The sequence below is a fragment of the Rhinichthys klamathensis genome, unplaced genomic scaffold, assembly GCF_029890125.1.
Source record: "Rhinichthys klamathensis goyatoka isolate OS25496 unplaced genomic scaffold, OSU_Roscu_1.1 h1tg000412l_1, whole genome shotgun sequence".
Classification (NCBI taxonomy): Eukaryota; Metazoa; Chordata; class Actinopteri; order Cypriniformes; family Leuciscidae; genus Rhinichthys; species Rhinichthys klamathensis.
The window spans coordinates 1,809,481-1,827,500 of record NW_026606912.1 but is presented as its reverse complement, the minus strand read 5'-3'; the positions used below and the strand labels follow the sequence as shown (position 1 = coordinate 1,827,500).

The 18,020-nt window shown below is 36.6% G+C and overlaps 1 protein-coding gene across 29 annotated transcripts in view; it reads right to left on the bottom strand.

The window, feature by feature from the left end:
• Positions 1-18,020, bottom strand: part of ank3a (ankyrin 3a) — a 137,840-nt gene that overhangs the window by 64,795 nt on the left and 55,025 nt on the right. For 24 of the 29 annotated variants that reach the window (XM_056235063.1, XM_056235062.1, XM_056235054.1 and 21 more), the window contains 12 exons: positions 17,199-17,297; positions 15,586-15,771; positions 14,922-14,945; positions 10,950-11,048; positions 10,155-10,253; positions 8,658-8,756; positions 6,756-6,953; positions 6,249-6,347; positions 5,948-6,046; positions 5,135-5,233; positions 4,759-4,956; positions 4,515-4,613 (listed from right to left, as the gene is read on the bottom strand). In XM_056235063.1, coding sequence (XP_056091038.1) covers positions 4,515-4,613; positions 4,759-4,956; positions 5,135-5,233; positions 5,948-6,046; positions 6,249-6,347; positions 6,756-6,953; positions 8,658-8,756; positions 10,155-10,253; positions 10,950-11,048; positions 14,922-14,945; positions 15,586-15,771; positions 17,199-17,297 — 1,398 coding nt within the window. The remainder of the gene's footprint in view (positions 1-4,514; positions 4,614-4,758; positions 4,957-5,134; positions 5,234-5,947; positions 6,047-6,248; positions 6,348-6,755; positions 6,954-8,657; positions 8,757-10,154; positions 10,254-10,949; positions 11,049-14,921; positions 14,946-15,585; positions 15,772-17,198; positions 17,298-18,020) is intronic. The other 5 variants (XM_056235056.1, XM_056235078.1, XM_056235065.1 and 2 more) reach the window with 1 other exon arrangement.

Below are 18,020 nucleotides of genomic sequence, written 5' to 3'. Positions count from 1 at the left end.
TAATCTATCATTCAGATGAGAATAAAGTTAGTGTTAGTTCAAATTTTAAGGAAAACAAATATATGATCTGAAATATAGCACATTCATTTAAAATTCATTCAGGTTCAATTACCAAACATACAATCTTAATGTAATTTAAAGCAAACAATACATTTAAAATATATGGGTTGTATGACTATTTTTTAATATAAAAAGATATATATCCAAAAAGACAAGGCCTAAAGTTTAACAAGGGTTAAACTCTTATCACTGTAACAGACACAATCACACACACAATCACACACACACACACACAAGTCAAATCACTTACATTTTACATGCAATATTGACTTTTTTTCTGTTTCAGCAGCGAAAATAGTTAAACAAAGATCACAGCAGAACCATCGCGCATCTCACAGCAACGCGTTCTCATTACTGAATGATTCAGCATTTTGAACGAATCGGTTGACTCAAAGATTCAATGACCAATCAATCCATAAACATCTATCTCATTCATGAATGACTCAGTCGTTCAAACGAATTAATCAATGACTCGCTCATTAAGACGGTCGCCTGGCGACACCTAATGACGGTTTAGTGTTATGTTTAAAAGTATCATTCTTTCCAACGATTGTTAATTAACTCATATTTGAAACATAAGCTATATTTATATATATACATACATATACACACACATACACAAAAATAAAATAAAAACACATTTGAAACGTGTTTGCTTACTAAATTGTGAGCTGAACGAAAGTTGCAGCAAATATCAGCAACAGGAGTCAAATTTCATTAATCACGAGAGTGAAGAGCTGACTGAAAAGATGATGACGGAATAGGCTATTTTATGTAAAAACGCCTATTTAAGCGAATCTGTCATTGTACTCTTTTATTGTTGTGTTTTCCGTGAAAAATAATAGACTATTGAACTCACAATTCAAGCAATCGGCCCCCGAAATTGCACTAATTTTAGTGACACTAAAAAGTATGCGGCTGCACTGGCATTCATAACGGTGCGCGTCCATGGCGACGAGCGAGCAGAACAGAGCGAACGTTTAGTTAATTTCTACTTCCATAGGAATTCATTCGAGCGCCACCATTTCAATGTCCGTGCGGACGTCCATATTATACTTTCGCTTTCAAGTTAGTGTTTTTAAACCCCCCAGCGGGAGGTTTACACAATTGGTTTACACAATCACACGTTGATTAACCGGTGGGAAAATATTCCCATAGTAACATCCCTAATATATAAATATATAAATTCAATAGGCCTACCTGATTTTGAACACAAGAGGGCAGTATAGCACTATATATGATTTGGATTATTATTATTTTTGACTAAACAACCATTCTGGCTGTTTTTAAACTTAAAAATAATTCTTAAATTGAAAAAAAGGAATAAAATGGGTTTAGTTCTAATATTTGTATAATTTTATATAAAAATAAATGGTGTATAATTACATTTTAGAAAGATATGAGACATGCCCTGATTCTTTTTTTGACATTATTGTCCTCGATCAGAGCCCTAATCTGTTTATTTTTTCAGTTACACATTCTACATTGATTAAAAAAGAAAAATCAAATGTGTTTTTATTTTATACAGAAATAAATAATCTATCATTCAGATGAGAATAAAGTTAGTGTTAGTTCAAATTTTAAGGAAAACAAATATATGATCTGAAATATAGCACATTCATTTATAATTCATTCAGGTTCAATTACCAAACATACAAATCTCAATGTAATTTAAAGCAAACAATACATTTAAAATACATGGGTTGTATGCTATTTTTTTTTATATAAAAAGATATATATCCAAAAAGACAAGGCCTAAACTTTAACAAGGGTTAAACAATCACTGTAACAGACACAATCACACACACACACACACACACACACACACACACACACACACGTCAAATCACTTACATTTTAGATGCAATATTGACTTTTTTTTCTGTTTCAGCAGCGAAAATAGTTAAACAAAGATCACAGCAGAACCATCGAGCATCTCACAGCAACGCGTTCTCATTACTGAATGATTCAGCATTTTGAACGAATCGGTTGACTCAAAGATTCAACGACCAATCCATAATCTGTCTCATTCATGAATGACTCAGCCGTTCGAACGAATCGTTTGAACGAATGAATCAATGACTCGCTCATTAAGACGGTCGCCTGGCGACACCTAATGACGGTTTAGTGATATTAAAAGTATCATTCTTTCCAACGATTGTTAATTAACTCATATTTGAAACATAAGCTATATATATATATATATATATATATATATACACACATATATATACACACACATATATATACACAAAAATAAAATAAAAACACATTTGAAGCGTGTTTGCTTACTAAATTGTGAGCGAAACGAAAGTTGCAGCAAATATCAGCAACAGGAGTCAAATTTCATTAATCACGAGAGTGAAGAGCTGACTGAAAAGATGATGACGGAATAGGCTATTTTTTGTAAAAGCCCCTATTTAAGCGAATCTATCATTGTACTCTTTTGTTGTTGTGTTTTCCGTGAAAAATAATAGACTATTGAACTCACAATTCAAGCAATCGGCCCCGTTATTGCACTAATTTTAAAGTGACACTAAAAAGTATGCGGCTGCACTGGCATTCATAATGGTGCGCGTCCATGGCGACGAGCGAGCAGAACAGAGCGAACGTTTTTTAGTTCATTCCTACTTCCATAGGAATTCCCTCGAGCGCTCTGCACGTGGCCATTATCAATGTCCCGTATTTAAAAGCTCTCGGTCCTCAGTCACATACCAAATATATGTATAATGTATATATAAATATAATTTTGGACACAAGAGGGCAGTATGGCCCTATGTATAATTTTGTGTTTAAACTAAAAGAGCCCCTCCCCCCCTCCCCACACAGACACAGACACAGACACACACGAATGGCAGGGTGCATTCTCTCTGTCAGAGGGAGAGGGAGAGAAAATTCTCAGAAACATCCACATTCAAACCAAAATATCTAACTTCCTCTTGGTCTGAGCTAATGACAGTTAATTAGAAAGTTGTCCGGCTTGATCTGAACCATATGCATACCTGTGTCTGTCGAGTTTCATGCAATTTCAAGCATGCTAAGAGTCTCAAAAGCATCAAACAAGAATATTAAAGTTTGATGTGTTGCCACGGCAACAGTATCTAAGATATCAATAATCCTTTCACAGGTCTACATCTGCCGTGTGTTTACATTATACACATAAAGTTTGAAGCAAATCGGGTAAAAATAAGAGGGTGATTTCAAAGCATTTAGGAAGTGACACACTTCCTGCTGCCAGTTGGTGGCGCTATAACTTTGACTCACAATAGTCACATCCATGTGATCGGGCTCTTACAACGAACACACTGTTGAAGTTTCATCAAGATCAGTTAATGTATGCAGTAGTTATGACACACTTCCTGTTTCACGTTTCTCGCCATAATTTTGTTTCCTCGCCACGGCCAAACCGTTCGAGATATCAAAAATCCCCTCGCAAACTTTCATCCTCAATGTCTTGACTTCATGCTGACCGAGTTTCGTGCCGTTTGTTTGAATTCTCTAGGAGGAGTATTTCACATTCCATTGCGTGTGTTTTACCAACAACCCTAAATAGCCGACTTCCTGTTGGGCTGGGGTAAAAAGTAAGAGTGTGAAGTATATATGAAACGAGGAGATCTACATGTGTACCGAGTTTCATATTATTACATGCAAGCGTGTTTGATTTATGGACCATGTTTTCGGACCCCGTTCCAGGGGGCGCTGTCGAGCCCCCCTGCCACGCCCGGGTACCATCTTCAGCCCGGCCCTGATGGCCGCGGGTTCTGACATGTGTGCAAAGTTTCAGGAGTTTTTGAGCATGTTAAGGCCTCCAAAAGTGTCCAAAAGGTAGCAGAAAAATAATAAGAAGAATAATAAATAATCCTAAGGAAAACAATAGGGCCTTCGCCCTTTGGGCTTGGGCCCTAATAATAATAATAATAATAATAATAAATAATCCTAAGGAAAACAATAGGGCCTTCGCCCTTTGGGCTTGGGCCCTAATAAGAGGAACCATTTGGAGGAAGGTTGACACAGATGAACAGACGAAGACAAATGAAGGTCCTGTCCCAAATGACGCCCTCTGTCCTTGTGGTTTAAGGCGTCATGGTTTGGCTGGTTACTGTGGCCCAGTTAGCCCCTGCTGGTAGATGTTGTAACTACACCATCTGGCTACAAAAAGCAGGTTTCTCCATTGAAGGCCATTCAGAAGTAGCTAAGTATTCTGACCATTTGTTTTTTGCAAGAAACATTTCAAATGTAAATATTTCATTATATTTATATTATTATAATATTGTATTGTATTTTACCAATGCCTAAATTTGGGGCTTTTATGGACTTTGCCAAGCCCAAGTGAAGTCCACATCAAGTGCACATTTGGGGTAAGACCAAGCTGTATTATGAAATGTACAAGGCGACTCATATACATGTTGCATCACTATACAAATGTGCAATAATGTATGCATATGTTCACCAACCTTGCCTGCTGCATCCGGTGCAGCTTTCTTCTGCAGTAGAAGATTGGCAACTTCCAACTGCCCATACTTTGCAGCCACATGCAGGGGAGTGAATCCTTTCTGTGGATGTATATATGGGCATGAAAGAAGGAAAAAGAACAAAAAACAGTGAAAAGGATTCTCATGACAGAATCATCTGATCAGTCTCAGATGTTTGAACCCCACTGTGTTTTGCCATACAGCACAAACACAAACACACACACACCTTAGTTGCTGCAGAGAGGGAGGTTCCCTGCTCCAGCAAGAGAGCTGCTATCTCCTGATGGCCCTCGCGGGCGGCGAGGTGGAGAGGGGTGTAGCCGGAGGTGGTGGCAGCATTGGGAAGTGCCCCCTTCAGAAGCAACTGCTGCACAATATCCAACTTTCCCAGACGGCTAGCTATATGCAGGGCTGTTTGGTCATCCTAGAAATTGTCGTTATGGAAAGAGAGAGTGGGAGAGAGAGATGAGATGAGAGGCAAAACTGCAAAGCACATATATTATCTATCATGTTCTAATCATGTATGTGGCTGGATGTGGACAGAGGTTTATTCAAATTTGAGCTTGTGTGTGTGTGTGTGTGTGTGTGTGTGTGTGTCTCACCTTGGCTTTGATGTCCACTTTAGCACCATTCTGTAGCAGGTATCTGACAACATCAGCCTGGCCGGCCCTTGCTGCCATGTGCAGTGCTGTTTCACCTCTCTACAATACAACATTTGTGTCCAGAACATTTGATGAAGTGCATGTGATTTGCAAGCTTTAATATATTCATTCAAAATTAGTTATAAACTCATTATATAACAATATTATTCATGTTATGGAGTACTTTTAATGCAAACAAATTCAAAGGAGTATATGAATTTTATTATTCAGTATGCCAGTATAGCCAATTATAAAAATTCTACTAAAATATATATTTAAAAAAAAATTGCTATCAACCAAAACTTTTCCATTACATTTTGTATTGATCTTCTCATTCAGATAAATCACACACACACACACACACACACACACACACACACACACATATATATATATATATATATATATATATATATATATATATATATACTGTGTACATATATTTTTATCTAAAAATATCCACCTCAAAACAGAAAAGAGGAAGTGAAATCATATGAGTCTTCGCTAAGCCAAGTTCAAAGGTTGGTCTCATTTTTCATGCTTGACAAGATTAATCAAATATAACATGTCCACCCCATCACATAAAACATGATATACATTTTTTATTAACAATTTTTTTGCATTAATTTAGATTAATATATACTAACACATAAAGTTGTGTGTATGATAGAATGTTTAAAATGATAGAAATATAAAAAAAATCACCTTTATAAAAGTAAAAGTTTCACAGAATGTACGTCAGTGAGTGACTCTATACTAAAAGAGGATACGTACCACGTTGGTGGTGTTGGGTGAGGCTCCGTGATGTGTGAGTTGTTTCACTATGTTCTCATGACCCATAAACGCAGCAACGTGGATAGGCGTCAACCCCGACTACAAACAATAAAAATAAAAATATGAAATATGAACACTTTACTATAATTCTGCTTGTGCTATTACATTTTAGAAACATATCTAAAACTATGAACATTAAACTCAATTCAAAACTAGACAATACATTTCTAGTGCTTTTATGGCACTATATCATATCACATATGTTTTTGATGAAAGTTCAATCATCATATCTCTCTCGTACCTCAGTGACGGCCTGCATTGATGCTCCATGTTTCAGCAGCAGTTCCATCACCTTCACTCTGTTCTTCTTACAGGCAATATGAAGAGGTGTGAAACCGTTCTGTTGATGTGAACACAAACATGCTCTGCTCGACTGAGATACCACCACACCCACCTTTATCAGAAGTGAGAACCCACAAAAACCTCCCTTCGGTTGAATGAACCCATGGCATTCAGTAATAAAGCTTTGTGATCTTGTTCATTTTATCTATTTTAAACCTCAAATCAAGTTATTTCTGAGGTTCAGATTTATTTTTAAACTGTCATCAGAATGTCTCAGTATTACTATGGCAACACACACAACTGTGTATTGTGGAGTGAGAGATTAGCGTTCATACAGCTGCATCTGTTAACAGAGGAAAATTAACCCTGTCACCCTGAGAAAGAAACGCAGAGAGAGAAAGGAAAGAGCGAGAAGGTATTTCATGAGTCTGATTGTGTATGGTTCTCTTTTTCCCTCTGCTCTCACCAGGGCTTTAGCGTTAGGGTTGGCCTTCTTATCAACGATGACTTTGGCCACTTTGTAATGTCCGCAGTGAGCGGCCACGTGCAGTGCCGTCAGGTAATCGTTGGTGACATCATCCACGGGGGCATTGTGCAGGAGGAGCAGTTGGACACAGTTCAGGTGATCCCCTTGGGTCGCCATGTGCAGAGGAGACAGACCGTTCTATAGTAAACCAAAAAATAGCATTTAACAAGATTAGATAGTGGTTGATCAATACAGATTATTTTTCATGGCAAAAGCCGATGTCTTAGAGCAAGGTGGCCGACGGCCAATATACAGCCGATTTAATTTACAGATAGTAAACAAACCCATGCTGCAATGAAAGTTACATTTATTTTAAATAATATTTACTAAAAGGAAAAATGAAAAAGATTTTGTTTTAAAGATTTGTAAAACATGACTACAAAGGAAGTAAGCTGGTACGTTTGTGTGCAATGGGAATCATATTTTTTCAAATAAAGGGCAGTAAAGGTAAATTTACATACAGTACACAGTGAATATGACATGAATATGAACACATGAACACAAAGAATTTCCAAAAAGAAAAACTTATCTGCCATTGCCGATAATTAAAAAATGCCAACTATTGGCCACTATAATCAGCCTTGATCGGTAGACCACTAATGATCAATTAAAATAAAGGTGCAGGCCACTGCAAAAAAGGGCCATTGTCTATCGTCAATAAAGTGGCAATTTATAAAGCACAGCTGAGCTCACAAAGAAGTTACTTTCAAAACAAGAAGCTGTCTGTTGGTCAAAGCAGAGAATTTGCATGACCAACTGAATGAATGAATGTGAAATCTGCATGGGGAAAACTTTCACCCCCCAGCGAAATTCCTGATCGTCTGGATTCCTACTGAAATGACCGGATTCGACTGCGAAAATTCGACCGAACAATGGTAAATGTGACTACACCTTAAAGGTGCAGTGTGTGATTTTTAGTAGCATCTAGTGGTGAGGTTACGAATTGCAACCAACAGAAGTTACGGTGGCCAACAGGAAAAGATGTCATCGTCTGAGACAGCAGAGAGTAGCCAGTTAAGCAATGAGGTTTATTTACAAAGATAAATTAAGAAATTATATTTACTTAATTATTCAGTAAAACGATATGTTATTGCGAATATTATTGTTACTTGTTCATCATTGTGTCAGTGTTATATTCGCTGACTTTAACTAGCTTCTTTGCACGAAGAACAACATAGTGACGAAACTACTTAAACTACGTTAAGGACTACTGTAGAAACATGGTGGTGGAAAATGGATATTTCAATGTAAAGGGACCCACAGTGTATGTAGATAGAAATGGCTCATTCTAAGGTAATAAAAACATAACGGTTCATTATGGAAGGTCTTTATAAACCACTGAAAGTTATGTATATGATATTGCATTTATGTCAACAGATCCTCCTAAACATTACACAATGCACCTTTAACTGTTCTCTACAAAACTGGATTACTTCTATACCATAGCTAAATATTGAAACGGACTGTTCTACACAAAACTTGCAGGATTGCCTTAAAATATCAAATGTGCAAAGAGGGCCAATGTTTAAAAAAGCTCATACACTATGTGAAGAAATTGATGCATTTACGTTAAGTAAGTCATTTTGAGGGGCTTGAAAGTATGACAGGAAATCCCTCCTGCTTTGGCATCTAAATCCACAATCTGGTGAAATTATGGCAAAGAGAAAGAGGGGAGGGTGCCTGATAAAAATGTTTTTGCTTCTGTTGAAATATTGGCCACATGGGGGCAGTCTTAGGCATGGCCAGAAATTATGGGTAGACCAGCAATCAAACCTGCATATCCACATTCACACACAAACGGGCAGAAATAATAATATGGGGTCAAAAAAGTAGATGTCTTACTTTCGTCTTGGACAAGATGGGAGCTCCCCTGTCCAGCAGCATCTCAACAACCTGCTCGTGTCCACTTCGTGCACCGCAATGCAATGGGGTTAAACCATCCTATAATAAGCACACACAGATACACGTAAAGGCCAACACAAAGATAAAATGTTACATAAGATTAAATTGTACCCTCTGAGATCATACTCTTAAGAACAGCTGATACCACAGACAAACCTGTGACAATACATGCTGACCTGTTTGATATTTCTTGCAAAGCTATTCATATTAATGTACTGCATTTTACACTTCATTGGATCTTGCCTGCCTGTCTTACTTTACTTATGTGCCTACACTGAAGACTATATATATATATATATATATATATATATATATATATATATATATATATATATATATATATATATATATATTAGGGCTGTCAAATGATTAATCATGATTAATCACATCCAAAATAAAAGTTTTTTTTACATAATATATGTGGGTGCACTGTGTATAATTATTTTGTATATATATAAACACACACACACGCATGTATATTTAAGAAAAAAAAATTATTTATATATAAAATATTTATATTTATATATAATATAAATGATATATAAATCTATATACAGTATATACATGAAAATATTTCTTAAATATATACAAGCATGTGTGTGTATTTATATTATATAAAATAATTATACACAGTGCACCCACATATATTATGTAAAAAAAACTTTTATTTTGGATGTGATTAATCACGATTAATCATTTGACAGCCCTAATATATATATATATATATATATATAATTGAATAATTGAATTGTGCGCCCTTAGAAATTCTAAGCTAATAAGTAACAAACTGTTGACAACTTGACATATTTACAAGGTGCATAATGTTCTCTGAAACTTGGTCTCATCTGAGACATCCCTGAGGTAAAAGGTCAAAGGATGACTTTCTATATATAACTGTAGGAATGTCCTAAGAAGCTGTCTGACATTTTCCTTAAGGTAAAGTACACTGAAGTAAAAATTCATTCACGCAACGACATTTCTTCTTGTTATTCCTTTACTAATAGTATATTTGATTATAATGACTTCATATTTTATAGTAGTAGATGCCCATTGCCTATTTGTGCATAAACACAACAAAAGTCAAAAGTTTAGGGTCAGTAAGATTTGTGGCGGGGGGGTTGTTACATGAAATTAATACTTTTATTCAGCAAGGATACATTAAATTGATCACAATTGACAGTAATAATAATGTTACAAAAAAGTTGAATTTATATTCATTAAAGAATTTTTTCTGAAGGATCATGAAACACGGAAGTCTAGAGTAATGGCTGCTAAAAATACAGATTTTTAAATATAGAAAACCGTTATTTTAAATTGTAATAATATTTCACAATATTCCAGCTTTAACTGTATTTATTATTTTGATCAAATAAATACAGCCTTGGCCAGCATAAAATACTTCTTTCAAAAACATTTGTGTGTGTGTGTGTGTATTACCTTGGTCTTGGCATCAATTTTTGATCCTCGGTCCAACAGCAACTTCACCATGTTTCCATTTCCTCTCTTAGCCGCCACATGCAGTGGAGTGATGTCATTCTGTATGCGACCCACACAAACATCATAAGATACACAGCGGGTACAAAAGATGTAGTCACAATCAGACTTCACAGAGAATCTAAATTACATAAGTATGTATAAAATAATAATATAACAAAATGAATAATGATAATAATATATTTTAATGGAAGCATACACAATTTCCTGAACTGCATTTGAGATGCATTGCGACTGTGTGACCCTCGGGCTGAAGCAGATTCATGCATGCGCTTGTTTGGACTGTGCCGGCCATATGACAGTTTAGAGGTTTCAGTCGGTAGGGCATTTGGCAGATTCACACACACAGACACACACACACACACACACACACACACACACACACACACACACACACACACACACACACACACACACACATACGAGTGCACACAAAGAGCCATAGGCAGATCATTTAGCTCATTCATCAAAGCACTTATGGGGCATTTTAGGCTTCAGTCTGGTTACAATTCTGTATCCAACATTAATGCAATATTGCCCCGGAACTGGGCAGGTCCACGGTCAAACTGAAACCAGGTCTAGCTGCATTTTGAATGGAAATCAATGCACCTGAATATTCTAATATAAATGTGTGGACTGAACTCAGCAAATAATTTGGGAAGATTTAAGAGAAGATTTAAACAGACTATGGGGAACCTTTTGCCCTATAATCTGTTATCATTGTCCATCAAAGCTTACCCTTGCCATGAAGTCCACTGCTGCTCCTCTGTTTAACAGTAGTGTTGCAACGTTGATGTTTCCATAATGGGCAGCAATGTGAAGAGGGGTGAAACCGCTCTGATAAAAATAAAATAAAATAAAAAGACAAAGAACAGATTGGTTAAAAAAAGAAACTTTCAGTCCATTAAATTACCTGCACTTCTTATGTCAAATGTCTAGACATTTGCATTGTGTTTGGGATTATCTAAAGACAGTTGCTGCGTCCGAATTCTCATTCTATATAGTAGGAACTACATATGGTTTGAAACTTACTTTGCGACCGTTAAAAAAGTATGTTCTAAAAAGTATGAATGTGTGTAGTATGAATGAAATGCGGACATACTACACCCGCCATGTTGACATTATCATGTGACCTACCAGCGTCAGTTGCGTCGCTTCACTGCCAGTCACAAATGCTCTCCTGTGGCCACATGGGATAGTAGAAGTGTCCATCAAATGCGCACTTAAGGATCTCGCCAGGGCTAGTAGGTACTCTACTGTTTTATGAATACTATGAATTCATACGTATACTACTCGGCTCACATACTGTTTTTCACCTACTATACAGAATGGAAGTAGGCATATTCGGACGCAGCGATTGAGTGTTCAAGACAACTTGTCAAATTTTTACAGAAAATTGTATATTATATGCAAAATCCTCTTGCTACTAAATACTATCTTCTCTTTAATTGTTAAACGAAATTATATAGTCGTATTACAAAGGCTAATGATAAGATTTAGCTATTTATACTGTATTCACTACATTCTTCAATAGAAACTGGATCTGAGTGTCTGGATCTGAGAGTTATATCAAAACATCAACTATTTTTGGACTATAAGAACATTTTGAATATGAGACACAGTTGTCAAGGCGAGATGGAGGTGTCTTGTAGGCTGCATTGCCGCAAAGGCCTTCCAGTCATGGAGATTTCCATCTCAATTAGCCAATAATCCGACACAAAGCAGGTGGTTCTCAGCATAGCCCTTTCCTTCTGTTTGCTCTCTCATCTCCTAGGGAACGGGGCTCCACCCATTTTGAGGGGAATTATTGCAATTATTAGCCACAGGCGTGAATGGAAAAACAGCAGGAGTTTAAACATTTCCAGTTGCACACTAATAAACCAGAGACAAGAGACAACACCTACTGTCACCTATTCTCAGATTATCACCATAAAGTCATCATGACCAATGCATTCAAATGTATTTTCCCTCAGAAAACCCTTTAAATGTTTATGTAGATAATTATACTGGGGATTAGGAATTTCCAGTACATTAGGAATATGACTTTAGCAATATGTTTTTGTTAGTTTGCAATTTGGCAATGCTCTCTATCATGCAAAACTGGTAAATATAAATCTACACAGTCAAACTGCTGTTGCTTGCCGTGTGGGCAAACCTGACCATGCACATGTGCAGATTCTTTTTGCAACATTGCAACAATCCTAAACAGCTAGATTTCCAGCTGTTTAAGTGAAACCGAGGGAGTTTTTGTCTAAAGGCCCATGCACAAGCCCCAGGGAGGAGGACTAAACTAACAGACCGTCTCATCTCTGTAGCTGGCCAGCCGGGTTCCTCTTTCTCAGCCAAACCAAGTGAAAAATGTTGGAACAACATGCTTCTTCCAGTTAGTAATAAAAGTTGTTTGAAAGGTCAAACTTAAAATTGTACCATTTTGTCACTTCTACAGTAGCAGGATGTGCCAGTGAAGTGACCTTTGCATTATGTAATACTCTCATTCTAATGACTTCTCTTTGAATCTCCAAAAGGCCAGATGGACTTTCACAAACTTTATAAACCTTTTCACACAGTCCAAAATACTGTATTGCAATGATTCTTATTTGTCATAAGAATATATTAAATGTTTTTAATTGCTTGACTTTTAAGACATGAAAGGTGAATATACTCCTTAAAGCTGCAGTCCGCAGTTTTTCCTCTTTGTCGCCATCTCTGTTCGAAATCTACAAATTGCAGTCATTCGCGGAATTATCAACTTTACGTGAGTTGTACTTCGACACCCTCGACACGGCACAGCGTGGATGAACACAATGTTTGAGGAGAGTGTGAGGCTGTCAGTCACCGCGCCGGTGTGGATGCTGGCATTCAGAATCACAGATTATTCTTTTTGGAAGTATGACCAACATAATAATTTTCACCGGAAAATTTCATCTGAACAAGTAAGAAACATCCACTTTTGTTCTGGTTCTGACATTGCAGTAAATCGCGCTGATTAAATCTAACAATCGCTTATCATATCACGCAAAACCGTGCAAATTATACTTTGTTCTCAAATTGTTAATGTTAACAAAGTCAGTATTGCGTGACTACATGTAATGTCCTTACGATATGTGTCCTTGTTTTCGCATGGGTCCGGTTACAGTCTCTTTTTTTCTGTAGCCACTCCGAAGTCCGAACGAAGTCTTTTGCATTTTACAGCGGGTGAATCTGTTGTCACTGGTGATTGTCGTTTGAACCTTTGTGGATCCGCCATCAAACTGATAAGTTTAATTATATCAAGTGCTGTGAGAAAAGGCTATAAATCTCCACATCCAGCATCCTCACACGCAATATAGCCTATAGCCGAGACTCCTTCTTTATGTGTACAGATGTGACGTAATGACGCAAAGACATGCTCGAATCTCCCGCGGAAATCCACCAGTACCACTGGAATTAAAAACATTATTACAAGCTTACCGCTTTGAATCAAGCTAAGGCAAGTAGATAGTTTTGATCATTTTTAACCCCAAAAAAGCTACGGACTGCAGCTTTAAAAACCACATGAAATGGTTTGACAAATTTGAATTACTGCAATATAGACTCTTTTTAAATTATTAGATTCTAACAACTTCTTTCACAAACAGTTGATGGTTGGAAAAGAAAATAGAATGTTAGCCCAACCAATCCAGACCCCCCAAAAAAATCATGAAAAAATATTTTATTGGGCAAAAATCAACATTTTGGAGGATTCCTTTAAAAGAGAATTAAATTAAATTAAATTAATGTGCATTTGCTTAAAGTTATTTTTGTGACTAAACCCACGCAAAAGCTGTGATCTTAAATTGTGGCAAAAGCAATGATCATGTTTGATCTAGGTAATGTCTAGTCTCAGCCTACCGCTGTCTGAACGTCTGATGCATATGGCACACTTAACTGGAAAGACTTCAGGATTTTCGAATTCGTCATCTGATTGGTTGAATTCTACAGTATGTCCGGAAGAACTGTGTTAAGTGTTCTTTAACGGTCCGCCTGGCAACAAAGTTGTGACACCAAAGCCCTCGTGGAAATAGAACGCCGTCGTGTTTACAACTGTGACAACGAGCGCTTAGGATCAACAAAACGCTGGATTTTCAAAAGAATGTGAAGCATGTAAAGTTTGTGGCATAAAAGCTTTAAAATACGTCCAAGAGTTTTACACACTAGTCTGCTATTGTAGGTACATCGACGTTACATTTTCACACCCCTAAACATGACACGGAAAAAAACGAACTGTGATTGGTTGCTTTACATGTTAGTCAGACAGCCTCTAGATCTTGTGCTTTATGTACTCCACATGTTGAGGGTTCTTAACCTCGAGTGAATATCTCTATACAAACAGCAGTATCTCAGATCAAAGGGCTCTAAAAACTGAAACACTTGAACCAACAGTTTATATTCACCATTATCAACATCATTACCAGCAACTAAACAAAACAAAACCCTTTAACTAATCAGAAAGCTGCATGTTGAGATGTGGAACCACGGCCCATAGCTGCAGAAATCAAAGCATGCTTCAGCCCTCCACCCAAAGCATGGTCTCATTCCTCCATCCCCACATAGCAATAACAGAAGAGAAAACAGGAAATGATACGAAAATAGAGATGGTACAACAAGGGTGGGGGCAACACTAGAGGGTGTTCTAGCCAAAGCAGGGGGTGGAGGTGGGGGTCAACAGCTTAATGTTTATCATGGGTATACCTCTGTTGTTCTATTCACCATCATCTACGTTGAGATGTGAGGAAAGGAAAGAATGGGCAGTTAGTGAACACTGACAGGTAAACGAAGGACATGTCACATGTATCTAAAGACAGGACTAAGTGTGGGTGAGTGTTTAGTTACACTTTATTTCGATGGTCCACTTTAGACATTCAACTAACTATAAGTAACTATGCAACTACATGTCAACTAACTTTCATTAATTAGAGTATTAGTAGACTGTTTGGTTAGACTGCAAAGTTACTTATAGTCAGTAGAATGTCTGTTAAAGAGCATCACAATAAAGCGTTAGCATATATTAAGCACACAGTCTACTAATACTCTAATGACTGGTACTTGACATGTAGTTGCAAAGTTACTTATACTTAGTGGAATGTCTAAAGCGGACTATCAAAATAAAGTGTTAACGAGTGTTAAGGAAAAAATAACACCTAAATCACATTTAAAAGCAAAACATATAGAGTATATGGTGAGGTACTCTTAATTACATTAAAAAATATGAGAAAAAAAGATGTAGGAAAGTAAGTGTGTGCACAAGAGAGTGTGTGGGTGGTAGAGGAGTATATTTGACCAGAATGGTAAGTTTCAGTAAGAACTTTGGGAATTAAAGAAAATAAGTGATAGACAGACAGAGTTTCAGATAGACCTTGGACTCAACATCCGCGTTGTGGTCATTCTGAAGAAGCAGAGCTGCAGATTTGGTGTCGTCCTTGCGGGCTGCAATGTGGAGCGCAGGCAGACGGACTTTACCTTTCGTGTCATTCTCTAACAACAGAGAAACCACCTGATCATGACCCTGCTGCAAGGCTACGGCTAACGGTGTAAAGCCATCCTAAAGAGAGAAAGAGCAACAAACAGGCCTGATTATCGATTCATATACCCTAGTTTACATATATTACTGCATTTTGTTTCATAATATATACACATCCATTCAAAAGTTTGAAGTCAGTACAATGTTTTTAAAAGAATACTTTTATTTAGCAAGAATGCATTAAATTGATCAAAAGTGACAGTAAAGACATTTATAATGTTACAAAAAAAATCTATTTTAAATAAATACTGTTCTTTTAAACTTTCTATTTATCAATATATTGCAGTTTCCACAAAAATTCCAAACAGAGCAATTGTTTTCAGCATTGGTAATAATAAATGTTTCTTGAGCATCAAATCAGCATATAAGAATGATTTCAGAAGGATCATGTGACTGAAGACTGGATTAATGATGCTGAAAATTCAGCCATCACAGGAATAAATAAAATTGTAATATATTTATTTTATACTGCAATAACATTTTACAACATTACTGTTTTTACTGTATTTCTGATCTAATAAATGCAACCTTGGTGAGCAGAAGAGACTTCTTTCAAAAATATGAAAAAAATCTTAACGACCTCAAAACTTTTACCATTATATATATATATATATATATATATATATATACAACCCCATTTTCAGAAAAGTTGGGACATTTTGTAAAATTCAATAAAAATCTACAATATGTGATTTGTTAATTCTCTTGAACCTTTTTTTTAACTGACAAAAGTACAAAGAAAAGTTTCCCAATGTTTTCACTAACCAAAATAACTGTATGTTGTAAATATATATATTTTTTTTTTATTTTGATGGCTGCAACAAAGCTCCAAAAAAGTTGGTACAGAGGCATGTTTACCACTGTGTCACATCACCTTTCCTTTTAATTACACTTTTTAATCATTTGGGAATTGAGGATACTAATTGTTGAAGTTTTGTAAGTGGAATTTTTACCCAATCTCGCCTAATATAAGACAACTGTCAATGGTCGTTGTTGTCTGATTCTCCTTTTCATGATGGGCCATACATTTTCAGTTGGTCAGTGAAAACATTGGAAATATTTTCTTTGTACATTTGTCAGTTAAATAAAGGTTCAAGAGAATTAACAAATCCCAGATTCTTGATTTTATTGCATTTTAAAAAAAGTCCCAACTTTTCTGGAAATGGGTTTGTGTGTGAATGTATATATATATATATATATACAGTATATATATATATATATATACACAGTATAAATTCTGTGTATGAGAAAAAGAGATGTGGGGCGGAGGACTGAGGCAAGTAGAAAGCACTTACAACTCAAGGTCACCCAGGCTCACCTCAATAATCAATAAAAGACTCACACACCCACTCAAACACACACACACACACACACACACACACACACCCACTCAAACACACACACACACACACACACACACACACTCAAACACACACACACACACACACCTCTGTAGCAATGCTCTGGCTGGAGTTGTTCTCCAGGAGGAAGCGCACCACATCCAAATGGTTTTCCTGTGCGGCCATGTACAGTGGGGTAAAGCCATTCTGAAAAAAACATTACATTAATGTTATATATACATTTGAATCATTAGTCAGTCAGTATTTTTCTCCCTTTTTTCTCACTCTTTTCCCTTTATTTATCTTAGTTTTACTATTGCAAAACCTATATTTCAAGCTGCCATTTAAAAAATGACCTTAGCGTTGAAACTATTCCCATAACAGCACTTCAGAAGTCTCACAGCATTTTTAGACCCACGTGATGTGCCCTGTAATATATATGAACTGAAACAACAAATATTTTAAAAGCCATCAAAAGCAGACCTGAGACTCTAATTGAAATGCACAAAATGTATTGTTTCATAGACACGCTGTTAACCCCAGCTTCACTCTGCTGAGCAACCCACCCCCTCCTCTCGGCGAAGAAAAATCAATCAGAAGTGAACATTTTTATTTTGAATTTCTTAATAAGCAGTATCTTGATGTTGTAACTAGACATACAGGTTACCATGGTAACTCTGTGATTCTTAATATTTTTTAAATCAGTGGAGATTTCCCCAGAGAGGACAGACCCTATTACACCCCCCTGCCTTAACCTAAGTGACCCTGTTCCCATGGCAACACAGAGATGCTGACAGTGCAGGTAAAGACAGAGCAATACTTTGTGATGATGGAGCATCAAGCAGGGACACAGACACAATCTCCCTTCATCATCATGTTTTACCCATTCTATGTCTTAGCACTTTTGCTTTGAGTTCAAAATTAATTTCA